The sequence below is a fragment of the Chaetodon trifascialis genome, chromosome 15 (assembly GCF_039877785.1).
Source record: "Chaetodon trifascialis isolate fChaTrf1 chromosome 15, fChaTrf1.hap1, whole genome shotgun sequence".
Taxonomy (NCBI): domain Eukaryota; kingdom Metazoa; phylum Chordata; class Actinopteri; order Chaetodontiformes; family Chaetodontidae; genus Chaetodon; species Chaetodon trifascialis.
The window spans coordinates 12,554,880-12,568,206 of NC_092070.1; the positions used below are offsets into that span (position 1 = coordinate 12,554,880).

General features: G+C 45.3%; 1 protein-coding gene across 6 annotated transcripts; it reads left to right on the forward strand.

Annotated features, from left to right (window-relative positions):
- Positions 1-268: 268 nt before the first annotated feature.
- On the forward strand, positions 269-12,665 carry nacc1a (nucleus accumbens associated 1, BEN and BTB (POZ) domain containing a). Of its 6 annotated transcripts, none has more exons than XM_070981488.1 (8): positions 269-529; positions 4,294-4,450; positions 5,040-5,306; positions 5,537-6,167; positions 6,377-6,547; positions 7,348-7,453; positions 7,629-7,726; positions 8,473-12,665. In XM_070981488.1, the coding sequence occupies exons 1-8, from the start codon at positions 318-320 to the stop codon at positions 8,781-8,783; spliced, it is 1,953 nt and encodes a 650-aa protein (XP_070837589.1). In that variant the 5' UTR covers positions 269-317; the 3' UTR covers positions 8,784-12,665. The 6 variants fall into 6 exon arrangements, with proteins under 6 accessions (XP_070837589.1, XP_070837590.1, XP_070837592.1 ...); XM_070981489.1 differs by having other exon boundaries at positions 4,297-4,450; XM_070981491.1 differs by lacking the exon at positions 269-529 and adding an exon at positions 752-1,113.
- The last annotated feature ends 662 nt before the right edge of the window (positions 12,666-13,327 follow it).

Consider the following 13,327-nt stretch of genomic DNA (forward strand, 5'->3'; position numbering starts at 1 on the left):
TGTCTGATAGATATTATAACACTCTGAACACACTGTTGTACATAAGGTTTCAGTTATTTACAACCAACAAGGGCGCGCCTTTATCCCTATTATATGTGCGCGCCGAGTTCACTAAAGTTTAATAACACACGCGGCCTACTTTTCCCAATTCTATCGCTCATATGCATAGAGAGAGAGACTTTGGGAGAGAGTGAGAGACGGTCTCTCCTTGCAGGGCAGGCTGCTGCTGTTGCTGTGCCAATGCGCAAACAGTGCACGCTGTGGGATAGGTCTCCCCAAATTGAGGCTGCGCTCTCTCGAAACGATCATGCGATTGAATGACGAGCGCGTCATGCCTGCCTTCCTCCTCTCCTGTTCGGTGCGATCAGTGGCTCTGTGTTCCGCAATCCCCTGGGATACTGTACCGCCCTCGATGGCTCTGCTATCGGCGTTTCGCTCACACTGAATGGCAGCCCGGAGCAGGGGAAAGAGGGGAGAGAGAGCGCAGCTTCGTTGAACCGACGCTCTGCATCAACTTCCCAGCGAGGGGGTGAGTGTGTTGTCTGCCGCTGTGTGAGGCGTCCTGCCGGGGTCGTCTGAGGAGCCACCGGCGGCGGCAGAGGAGGGGGAGGGGGGAGGGGGACTGTGCCAGTGTCCTTAGTTGGGCTGATGATCCAGCAGGTACGGGACAGTTTAAGTTTGGGATAATATGCGACTGAGGGGATGGGGCCATGGCACAGTCCTAAACTTTCTTCCAGCGCTATCTGTTCACTGAAATGTAGGCCTTTCCGATTATCAGCGTGGATCACCGCGCGTGAGGAGAAATGGTTAATTTCGTGTAGCTCTCTCAAATATGCGAATATGCGATGGCGGTCAGGTTTTTTTGGCACGGCAGCACTTGCGAGCGCCGGTTGTAAAGAATTGTGCCTTGTTGTGCTCCCACCCCCCGCTCCGTGCCGCACTGGTTCCGTCTGGCTCGCCCTCAGCTGCTGCGTGTCCTGGGATGACCTGTTGATGTCGGTAGAATGGAGAATGGCAGGGGGAGCGATTTCCCCCATCACCAAAATATTTAAATAAGCAACATTTGGGCTTGACAACCGGCGTCGCAGCAGAGCTACCTCGTCCGCGCAGGCAGTAAGTGTCTTGTTTATCTTTTGAGTGTGGGACTATCGCGGAAATGCTTGACATTGTGCAGCTGGGGCTGTGCGTGCATGAGGTGGATGGTGCGCCGGGGCGAACCCAAAATATTTAACAGTAGCGTTAGCTTAGCCATTAGCCACCTCCATAGGCCTGCTGCGGATGGGAGAGGGCATCAAACATTTTCAGCGTAGGGAGCCACAGGGGGAAGGGGACAGAGTACGACCGCTTAGTCCGCTGAAGATGTTTGCATTAATATACTTTGAGTGCCGTTTGACGGCACGTAAACAGTAACACACCGTCGCCCTCACCCGGGTATCACCGGGGCTCGTTGCCATCCTGTGTCGCCCCCCCCCCTCTCTCCCTCCCATCGGCTCCGGTGCCAGCAGACAGTGGAGCACTCCCGGCGGGGAGACTGGCACACGGCGCGTTAAAGAGCTCCTTATCTATTCCCCATAACCCGGCATCCTTTCCTTTAAACACTTCTGTAACAGTTACAGAGGCAGGCTGCGGTCTGGGATCTCACAGGACGAAGCTTCAGTTCAAATAGTTGAGAAGTTTACAAGCTTTTGATGTGTGTTGATAATCAGGGTCTCTCTGTTATGTAAGACAAATCGCGGATCAGGCCTGTGCATATGTCTTGACTTGATCGGAGTAGCACAGCCATGCAGGCATGGGCACATGGGAACCAGGAAATGCCTATAGAGAGATGCATTGTGTGCCAGCTGCACCAATGACTCCACAGTAATCACCCACATAGCAGTGCAAGAGTCCATGCTGTTTGCAGTGCAGAACTGGATAAACTGGAAAGAAGTGGGTCTGTTCATTTCGAAATATGTCCACAGCCGTCCCATCATAATGTAGCATAATCCCTTTGAATGAAGGCAAAACATTTTTGAAGGCTTACTATGAAAAGTCTGAGGTCTTAAGTATGTTGGGAGTATGTTTGACCTACTTTCCTCACCCGGCTGGTTGGTGTGAGATCTAAGCCACAGGGTGAGTTCGGGTGAATTTCATCCGTACACGTCGCCGCGCTCTATATATTTAATGGAATAAGGACCTGAGATGATCCCTCTCATCTCTGCAGGCCTCGCTGCCCCTCCTTGGTGCATAAAGACACACATGCACACACAAATGCACACACACACACACACACACACACACACACACACACACACACACACACACACACACACACACACACACACACACACACACACACACACAGCCACATTCTCTCTCACTGTCAGGACAAACTGTGCAAACACACCCTGCTCTCAGCTCCGTGTTTGTGTGTCTTTATGTGCACGCATGTGTGCTTACTGCGGCTCGCCAAACTGTAAACAAGCAGTATTGTCTAATGTCTGTGTGTGACTCAGTGTGCCTTTTGTGGGTTTGTTTGAGTTTGTGTGTGCGCATCTGTGTTTTAGTATGAGGGAGAGGGAGCTTGAGTGAGACAGAGACAAAGAGAGCATTTCTCTTTACCCTGGAGCTTGGCGAGGTCCCAAATGAAAGGCTTTGGATATGATGGGGCGGCTCACTCCAGCCCTCATCAGTCAGTCACACCAAAGTTGGTTGTATGCCTCTCACAGGGTGGGCTTCAATCAGTTCCTTCTCGCAGTATCAGAGATTGCCTTTGTTTCCTATGTATGTGTGCGCATCGGTGTGCGTGCGCTATGCATTCATGCATCACTTTTAAGTGGTAAGGCACTGGTGTGAAAAGTAGCTTTGTGTCGGGTATGCATGCACACTTTTGAATGGCGCAGGCCCGTAGACTCATGTGAGAGCCCTTATGAAGGGTGTTCTGCTTTGAGTAAAGGTTTATGGTCAGTGAAAATGCTTTGTGTGCTCATCAGTGGATCAGCTTTATTGTTAGCTGCTGTGAAGAAAATATCTGGTATAATAAGCCTTTTCTTTCCATATCCCGTCCACTGAATCTGAACAGGCCTGTAACAGAGTCGAGCAGCAACGTAGTCTGCACACAGTGTTCATGTCCACAGCAGAGAGGACTTTGGTTCTCTTTAATTTAGTATTTACAGGCATAATATTGGAATCTTCGAGAGGGTGCAGGGCAAGGGGGTATGTTTGCATTTGACTGTTTAGAGAAGTGAATGGAAACATGCTATGTGGTGTTTGTTTAGGCCACGCATACTTTTTACACATAGAATAACAGAACATGACCCAGTTATCTGAGGGCACGGGGATTTTATAGCTCATAGAAGACAGAAAATAAAAAGGCTTTTACTGAGCCTGCTCCTGGCAGTAGCAACTATTGCAGGGCTGAAGTGGCGTATAGGATTAATGCAATCATCCACAGAAGCTTCAACAGAACTTTCTTTCAAATATCAACGTCCTGTGAGCCTGCCAAGAGCCTTCAGTGGGACTGTGTGAAGAAATATTTGTGGCCTATGTCAGTTGGATATGCCGTGGGACATTATTTTTACTCAGGGCTACTCTTCTCTAAAATAGAGGCAGTATGAAGAATTTAGCCCAGTAGTAATAAAAAATAGGTTTAGTGTAAGTTTGGTATTACTTTGTCACAGTGAAAGACTGCCAGCTGTTTTATTGTGTCCATTAATGGAAGAGTCAGACATTCCTCACCTGTTTTGTTTTAGGTCCGTTCTCCTTGAGCTTTCTGCCTTTTTTAGCATAGCCTTGCCACATTACACCTCCTCGTCACACTGAGGAAACAGCACAGGATAACACAGTTTTTGCCATTGTTGCGATGTGCTCAAGTTATCCCACCTGGGACCACGGCACTGCTCATGTAATGAGGAATGAAGGTGTGTAAACACAGGGTAACAGATGAGTCACTACATGAGTTCATTTAGAGTTACCGTCTGAGTCTCAGATGGCTATTTCATCTGCAGAAAAGCCAAAAAGACCCCAAAACTTTGGCTTTTTAGTTACAAGATGGACATTCGGCTGCACAAGCTGCATGATATTACTGTATGGTTGCCCAACTAAAGGAAATATCCAGTGTAAAATCAGCACTACAATTACATCCCTGTTGAGGAGTTGAGGAGCAACATGTGTTAAACACACAGTTAAAGGTGGCTGAGGTGTAAAAATATATGTAAAAAATATATAATGTGCTCTAATATAAGAATTAACAATATTATATATAACTAATTGCCACTTGTTGTAATTGTGTCATTTCTCTCTTTCTTTCTCAAGAAGACCCTTTGGTGGTGTGCGTAGGCGCACCATGGCCCAGACCCTCCAGATGGCGATCCCAAACTTTGGCAACAATGTCTTAGAGTGTCTGAATGAGCAGCGGCTGCAGGGCCTCTACTGTGATGTCTCCGTGGTGGTCAAGGGCCATGCCTTCAAGGTACCGATGAGACTGCGAGTTGTTCCTGTTTACATAATGAAAAACTACACTTCTGTTCAAAGTCACTGTGGCGCTCTTTCCAAGAGCATTGGGAGAAGTCCAAATCAGTACTGTAGGAATCGTATTATATTATTAATTTGATGTAATGAACAAATATTAAAGACCTATTTAACATAAACCAATGGTGCTTGCTCAGTGGTTAATATCTTCTTTATTTAGACAATGCCTTTCTCATGTTTCGGCTGTGTTTTATTTTGGCAAAGTGCTGCTTCTGTTTCATGTGAAGACAACTTTAAACTCTGATTTATCTTGAAAGCTTATTGAGGGATCAAAAAAATTGATTAGCACCAAAACTCAGTTACAGTATCGGGAATTTAAGCCTTAAACAAATCAGTACGTTATTTTATCAGAATCTCTTGCGACCTTATCTTCATATCAGGGAGCTCAGTCACCACAATCCCATCGCTTAGAAGACCTGACCTCAGGTTATTTGGTTTGATGTCAGCAGAAATCTTTCATTTAATATTCAAAATCAGCACTACTCTCAAAACTTCTAATGGGACGTCTGACGTGTCTGCTTTTGTCTCAGGCCCATCGAGCTGTGCTGGCTGCTAGCAGTTCTTATTTCCGGGACCTTTTCAGCAGCAATAGTGGAGGTGGTAGCAGCAATGAGACGAGCCCAACCGTAGTGGAGCTCCCGTCGGCTGTGCAGCCCCAGAGCTTCCAGCAGATTTTAGCTTTCTGCTACACAGGACGCCTCAGCATGACGGTGGGGGACCAGTTCCTCCTCATGTATACTGCAGGCTTCCTGCAGATCCAGCAGATCATGGAAAAAGGCACTGAATTCTTCCTCAAGGTAAAGCTGAAATGGTTTGCAGCGGAAACTTGACGTATTATCATATGTTGTTTAGATGAAAACGGGGAAAGAGGCTTTTCCACATTTAAGTTTTCAATCAGAAAAAGAAAGAAAGAAAAGTGAATGACCAAAATTACCATTATGGTTGATTGGGCAAACACTCTTTTGGTACATCAGTGTGTTTATGTACAGTATGCTGACACAAAGCTGATGTATGCATTTGTTTGTAGGTCTCCTCCCCCAGCTGTGACTCTCAGGGCCTTCACGCTGAGGAGGCCCCACCTTCTGAGCCCCAGAGCCCTGTAACGCAGACCAGTAACAGTGCAACCCGGCCGACCTCCTGCCAGACGCCGCTCTCTCTGGTATCACGAGTGAAGACAGAGCAGCCAGCTAGCCAGCCGGAAGCAGCCACTCCTTACTCAGTAGTCTGCACTCCTGTAGCTAAGCGGCTGTGGGAGGGTGGCAGCAGCAGAGATGGAGGTGGGGGAGGCTCAGGGGGAGGAGGAGGGGCCAGGAAGGCGGCCCGTTATTCCCAGGAGGCGGTGCGGGGCAGTGCGATTCAGAGCCCCGGAGCCCTCGGACTGGCCATGTGTATGGGCGCCACCGCAACCGGCCTGGCGGGCATGGTGGCCAGCGGCGGGGTTAGTGGCAACGCCGGCACCAATGGCAGCTCCGCAGCAGGCCTCGGCATGTCAGAGGGCGCCAGCCCCGGCACCCTGAGCACCTACGCCAGCGACTCACCCATCAGCTACCACGATGATGAAGAAGAGGAAGAGGGGACGGACGAAAGCGCCGAAGAGCAGTACAGGCAAATCTGCAACATGTACACCATGTACAGCATGCTCAACATGGGAGCCGCAGGTAATGGACATGAAACAGAACAGTGCAACTGCAAGACACAGAGATCAGTTTTGCCTTCTCTGCTGAGATTTCTGTTTTTATTTTTTATGGATTTAATAGTAACATGATGCATTATTGGATTCAGCAAGTGTTGTGCTCTGCACTCTATTTTGTCTCCATGTAAAAGTGATGTGGTTTTATTCTAATCTTGCAGTTTTGTGTTTCTCCAGCTGCTGGCGAGCGCGTCGAGGCTCTCCCGGACCACACAGAGACGCGGGGTCGGATGCGAGGCAGAGACCTTACGTGTCTCCCCGCAGAACTCATCGCTCAGATAGGCAACCGCTGTCATCCAAAACTGTACGAGGAAGGAGACCCTGCTGAGAAACTAGAGTTAGTCTCAGGTATGTTTGCATGTGTAGGCGTTTGCCTGTGTGTGTGCGTGCGTGCGTGCTAAAAAGAACATGTCTTTACAAGAAAGCTGGTGAAAAGCCGAGGTTTGTTTTTATCTAAGGCTATATAACATTTGGAAGATATACAGTAAGTATCACCCATATCAGAAAAATATACACGTGAACAACAAAATAGCCCCTAACCCAAAGCAGGAATATACGAATGTTAGTCGAATCAAGAGAAAATGGAAATGTTCTCAAATGACTGTGCTTGGCATGCAGGTTACGTGGCAGTCTTTCACATTTGACTCAGTGTGTTCATGTCAAGGACATCCTGTGTGAATGTCTGTGTTACCTTATGGGCCGAGTTACAAAACTTTCAATATAGTGCGAGACTGAAAGAGAAGAAGAAGAAAAGGAGGCAGCCAAGCTCGTATCGTAAGGGAGTATAACAATAAATTAAAATGCAAGAAAAAAAGAAGTGTGCATAAATATTTAAAGGAATAAATACTTATGAGGAAATGCAACACAGATGCGGGTTCAACATGTGAAACAGACGATGGCAAAGAAGTGAAACTCTGAACTGACATGTGACTAAGCCTCCTCAATCCCCACCTACAGCTGCAATGTTTGATATGAATCAGAGTCCTCACTAGATAAGCAAACACTCCATTCCAGGAAATCAAGTATGTGACAGTATATGACTGACAAAATCTGAACTTGGAACAGGTCAAACATGCCATAAAGGCAGAACATGTATGAGTCATGGTGATATTTGGTGGATCATTTGTTTTGCATGCTATCCTTTGCAGGTACTTCTGTGTATATATCGCGAGCCCAGCTCATGAACTGTCATGTGAGCGCAGGGACCAGACACAAGGTGCTGCTGAGGAGGCTGCTGGCCGCCTTCTTTGACAGGTTTGTTCCTTCTGTCTGAGAGTCTGGGTCTATTTCTGCAACTGTTTCATGTGAAGTTAGCAAAAGCTTTGTTTGAATATAGAAATTAATGTATTTTTTTTATCTGCTGGCATTAAAGCAACTATTTTTGTGTTTCCTCTGTTCTGTACAACTCTTTCTTATTCTGATGTATCAGGAACACTCTGGCCAACAGCTGTGGAACAGGCATCCGCTCGTCCACCAATGACCCGAGCCGCAAGCCCCTGGACAACAGAGTTCTGCATGCGGTCAAATGTGAGCACTCGTGTTTTTCTCTCTGTGGGTGTTTGCCCACAAGCATGCAAACAATGTGCTTCTGATGTCGGGCACATTCATTTTGCACATGAACACGTTGTCTGTATGTAAATATTGCAAAGCACGCTGTTACTGAATTTAATGATTGGCTGTTGAATGTCCCGGTTCGGTGAAATATGTCAGTTTTTAGGCTGCTTTTGGATGAAAGTTCAAACTGGAGATTAACTGGATCCTACTGATCAGCATTAGGTAATATTTCCCCGTCCGTCTGGTCTGCGGGACTCCTGCAAATATTATTGCTCTTCTTTTAAATGCGTCCTCCGAATCCAAACCTGGCGAGATGCTTATACAGTATTAGCTGACATCAGCTGAAGGGCATTTGTGAGGAGCAGAATTGATGTCGTTCAGATGGTTCGGGGTTTTACGTAGACAGCAAAATCTGGGGATCAAATCCTAAATTGACAAGACGCAGTGTACTCAGTGCTGCAGGTGTTGCACTGTGAGGAGGAGCTTTGATACTTCAGGCTGCTTAAATTCTCCATGCACCTTCTAAGTGGGTGAAGTTGTGCCCCAGTGGGAAACACACTTAATAAAGCGCAGAATTAATGAGCACCATACCACACGTTGCTCATTAAGTGATGCGCGTTCCACGTGTGAACATAAAAAACAACATATTTCCCCTGACCGCCAAGTCCACAGCGTAACGTGCACTCGGCCTAATGCATTGTTTCCCTTCTCCACGTCAGTTTATTGCCAGAACTTTGCCACCAGCTTCAAAGAAAGCGAGATGAACGCCATCGCAGCCGACATGTGCACCAACGCCCGACGCGTGGTCCGCAAGAGCTGGATCCCCAAGCTGAAGCTGCTGATGGCCGAGAGCGACGCCTACACCGCTTTCCTTCCCGACGGCATCAAGATGGAGGATGACACCCTGGGGGCCGATCCCACCTTCGATCCCGCCTCTCTGGAGGCCACTGGCGGTCCCGGCTTGGAGTCGGGTGGCTCCTCAGGTGAATCGCTACCGGGTGTGGGCGGGGACGGAGGACAGTTATTTTGAACATTGTGTTTGGGGGAAGGTTGAAATTTGGTGACACGTATACCAGTATTCCCCAGTTCTGCTTGCCTTCTCACTCTTTGGCCCACGCTGATTTCTCACATCTGACTGTCTATATTACACTGCTAGGGTCAACAGTTGTTGTTACCCTGATGTAACCAGGACATGAAAACTTAAACTTTTGCTTTATGACTGTACAATGGAGTTAGTTGAGGAAAGGGAGAGAGTCAGAGGATGTTAAGTTTTCTCCTAACTGCCCTCTGCCTCCCCTTGTCTTTTTAAGGTGTGTAAGCGCATCCACTGTTGCATATTAAATACATTCCCTGAAATGCAGGTGGTGGGGGGGAGTGGCCCGTGCAGCCTGAGGAGGAAGGGGTGGCTGGATGGACAGGCTAGGAGTAGAGGTGGCGAGTGTATTGAATGTAAGTGTCAGTGGCATTTTTCTCTATGCAAGCCTGACAACTTTTATTCCAGCCTCGGAAAAGGAACTAAATTTAGACAAAGTAATAAAATGAGTTAACACTACCTGTTCTTCCTCCCCTTGCACCTTCCACGCATCGACCTGCAAGTATTCTTCACCCCACGTCACCTCTCTTGAGACCAGAGAGTGTTTCACTGTGCGGCGTCTTTTAGAACTATATCTCATCTTTCTGTTTTCTAACTCCTAGCATGTTTCTCCGTCTACCGAACTGAACAGTGATCCAGAGAGAAGGGGGGAGCTTTTTACTGAGATGATTGTAAAGCAAATTTAAGGGCAACAGGTAATCAGAGATGGTCATATTTTTAGAGGATAAACTATATTTATACAAGTGCCCATGCCGAGAATGGTGTGAGCGAAGAGAGTGAGAGGGATTGTTTTAAAATCTCGATCTTCACGTTTTATTGAAAGAGGTCTTGTCAAATAAGTGGAAAGTGCTATTTTTGCAGAAAAAAGGAGTTTAATAAAGCAGTCTTATCATAGGACCCTTAGTCATTTATTTTTATCTTTGTTTGACAGTGCAGAGTGATGGAATGAGCAGTTGAACTGCTAAGTTTGAAGCATTTCATCTTCGCAAGCTTAAAAGGAATAATAAGACTGATTCAGCTGGCTTGACTGTTGTCTATGATAACCATTTCTCGTTAAGGTCATGAACCTGCAGCGTGTGCCTCCTTCCATAAAACACTGGCCCACGGTTTTGAAGGTGACTTGGAGAAATATAAAGGTTATATCGATCTGACAACTCAGCCGGTTTCTTCTTTGTACTGAATTTACTGAAAAGAGAAGAACTGCTGACGTTTTTTGTGCAAATGCAAAAGTCCCAGGAACTAATGATGGAACATTGGAACATGCCTTTTAATTGAAATCAATAAGCAGAAGCCTGGTGGGTACGGTGACATCATGAGGAGGCAATATCGCTCGAAGCGACATGCAGCAAGGTTTCATGGTACTATCCATGTGTGTGTGTCAAACAGGAGAGTCTGGATTGCGTGGCTGTCTTTTGGTATGTAGTTTTTTCATGTATCTAATGCACCACCTCTTTAATTTTGCACCTTCCATGAGAGGTAGACTGGAGGTTTCTGCACCTTAAAAGAAGAACCAGTGGTTCATGCACCTTTTTGAGAAGTATTGTGTAGCAACTGAACCCCTGTAATTTGTCTTTTTTTTTTTTCTTCCATGCCAGCCTGTGTTCCTCATTCAGAAGTGACACAAACTCCTACTGTAAATAATCCAGAAGACTGTTAAGTTGAGTTTAAATCCCAAGTGTTCTTCCTTTCTGTTGCTGGATGTGTCTGATAATGAAATGTCAACAACTGAACTGGGCTTTTTTTTTTTTTTTTTTTTTTTTTTTCTCTATGTGAAAGCTTGTGTTTGCTCAAAGCTTTTTGAATGCACGGTGACCTGGAGATCACAGGTCAGTACAGGGGAGTCTTTATTCCTGCTGCAGGTGGGTCTGGGCGGAACTTAGGAATGTGTTCTTAACCTGAAATGCTCTCACAGACAACTTTCTCCTTCTGGAAAAGAGGGTTTTATTTTATTTTTTTTCTGAAGACAGGTACGACACAAAAACAGGGAAAGAGTTATTGCTTCTTATTCAAGGCTGAGTCAATCTTATTGAGAGAATAACGAGAGGCATGAAAGATATAGCTCAACCTATTTTCATCATTGATTCAAATTCTATGGATGTGTTTACCTACATGGTTTGACCTGAGGGTATACAGGCAGAACAAAAATGCAGTACCTTGTAAGTATTCTGTTAAGATAATGACAACAAAACCTCAGTAAGCTTTGCATTTGACTGTAAATGCCACATGAGCACCCCTCCCCCACTTTACCTCTCCAGTATCTTTGAAGACTGTTGTGCTTCCTGTCCTTCATGCAGCTGGTGTCGTGTTTCACCTCCACACCTCTATTCAAGTGTTTCAGAGAGAGGCAAAGCAGCGGTTTTAGGGAGCTGAATCTGAATTCTAATATGTCTGCTTAATTTGCTGAGTGGCTTATTGCTGAGCCAAGTTTACAAGTTCAACACAACTCATGTTACATCGTCATGCCCCCCCCCCCATCTGTTTTTTTAATCATGTCAGGACTCATGTTAGCCTCTGCCAGGTATATTTATGTTACCATAATCCATTAAATTGTTTATAATATGATGCTATACAGAAAAATATCAAACTCAAGGTTTTCTAAGTAAACCCACTGTAATACCAGATTCCTGGATAATTGCTTTGTGTACAGAGTTGAAGGACAAATGTCTCCCAAGTCTGTCAATGCTCCTGCCTAAGGAAGTAAAAGAAGGCATGACATTAGCCAATTTACTGTTCAAATGTCTGAATTTAGTTCCACTATTGTACGACTGTTATTGATTGTGTCCTTCACAGAGGTTTTAATGAAACCAGAGTATAATTAACACCGACACCCTTAGAAAAACAGTCAGTCTCCCACGCAGATAAAAAGTAAGAGACAATAAAGAAACTTTAAAGGCGAGAAACAACAAGGGCTTGAATGAGTTACACACGGTGACTTACTCCATTCTGACTCACTTACAAGAGCTGAAATATCACCAGTGAATCAGCATCGATTCTTAGGAAGCCATGTTAGCTCAGCCCAAATCCAGACATGTCCGCAAAGCACCATTGACCCAGTCAGAGTATCCCGCTGTTGCGTCTCATGAGCCCAGTCTAGAAACACGGGTTTAGGGCCTGTGTCGCCATCAGTTGAATGAGTAGAAGTAACTGTGGTTACAGTATGTGTCAGGGCCAACTCCGGTAAAAGTCCCTCGCACAGCCTATTGCACAGTGCCTTATGTGCAGTAGGTATGTGTGCTTGTGTTTTGCTTTGTGTGCATTTGAGAGTAGAAAGTGTTCATGCTCATTTTTTAGTACGTTCTGAGCTAATTTCTGTACCTTTCAACATTTGTGTTTACACTTCACAGAACATGTAGACCTACACACTTGAATGGATAAGGTGTGGCACGGCATGGGGAACCTTTTGTCACTAAACAGTGCATACTTAAATATGATTATACACATGTATAGATAAATACTGTATATTATATATAGACGCACACATAGAGGTCAGATTGTTTGTTGTGCACTCGCAGCATGAGGTCTATATTTACCCAGAAACAGCGCTTCTTCACAACCTGTGCAGTAATTGGTCTGCCCATGTCTTTGCCCCTGCACCTTACCCTCTGTAACCCTGTAGCGCCAGTGGACATCCTGTACTGCTCATCCTATTCTTTCTGTGTTCCAAGTGCCAATAACTTTGTGAAAGCCCTGTAACTGTGACCCAACATTATCAAAGGTAATTGCACATTAACGACTGTAAAATAAATAAATACAAATCATAGAGAAAATGTCAAATGGATTAAATAATGAATATCTTAATAAAAGATTTGTAACAATTTCTCTCTGACTCCTTTTTTGTGGCTTGTTTTTAATATAAGCCTCAAGACACTGGCTGAGATGTGAACTGGGTTCACGACTTGGCCAGGTGTGCCCAACTTTTTCCTTTGGAGGGCCAAAACCAAAAGCAAACACCTGTACTATATTACTAAGATGCAAATGGTACTAGGGTCGCAAGTTCTTGTCAAGTTCTGATTATGGATCCTACATACTGTATTTAAAAAGCATTTTTTCCAAAAATAAAATGACATGAACAGTGATTATATTGTATTTCTTTATTTATTGACAGGCCAACTTTGGCCCACGGGCCCTACTTTGGGCAGCCCTGGATAAGACTCAGCCCACCTCCTAGGGCAGCACCTTCATGGCATTTGCTCATTGGGGTTCTTTTCATATATGACACAAGAATACAGTACATTTACATATAAAAAAGGACTTCCTTAATTGATTTAGTGAAAGCAGAACTTGATTAAGAAATAGAAAATCATCTGCTTCATTTCTATGTTCAAAGCGACATGTAAATTTGTCAGTTTTAAGAACATTTCTGGAGAAATGCTTTTCACTGAGGAATGTTGAATGAAACTTACTGTAAGGAAGCAACTGTCATAAACCTGCAAATAAACAGCTCATTCTTGTTTTTCCTCTCCATGCACACTTCAGTACTC

Bases quoted from the DNA above. Each gene is read 5' to 3' on its own strand.
- nacc1a (XM_070981488.1), top strand. From the start codon at position 318: ATGACGAGCGCGTCATGCCTGCCTTCCTCCTCTCCTGTTCGGTGCGAT. The intron at 6,548-7,347 runs GTATGTTTGCAT...TATCCTTTGCAG, and splicing joins GAAACTAGAGTTAGTCTCAG to GTACTTCTGTGTATATATCG. The intron at 7,454-7,628 runs GTTTGTTCCTTC...CTGATGTATCAG, and splicing joins CTGGCCGCCTTCTTTGACAG to GAACACTCTGGCCAACAGCT.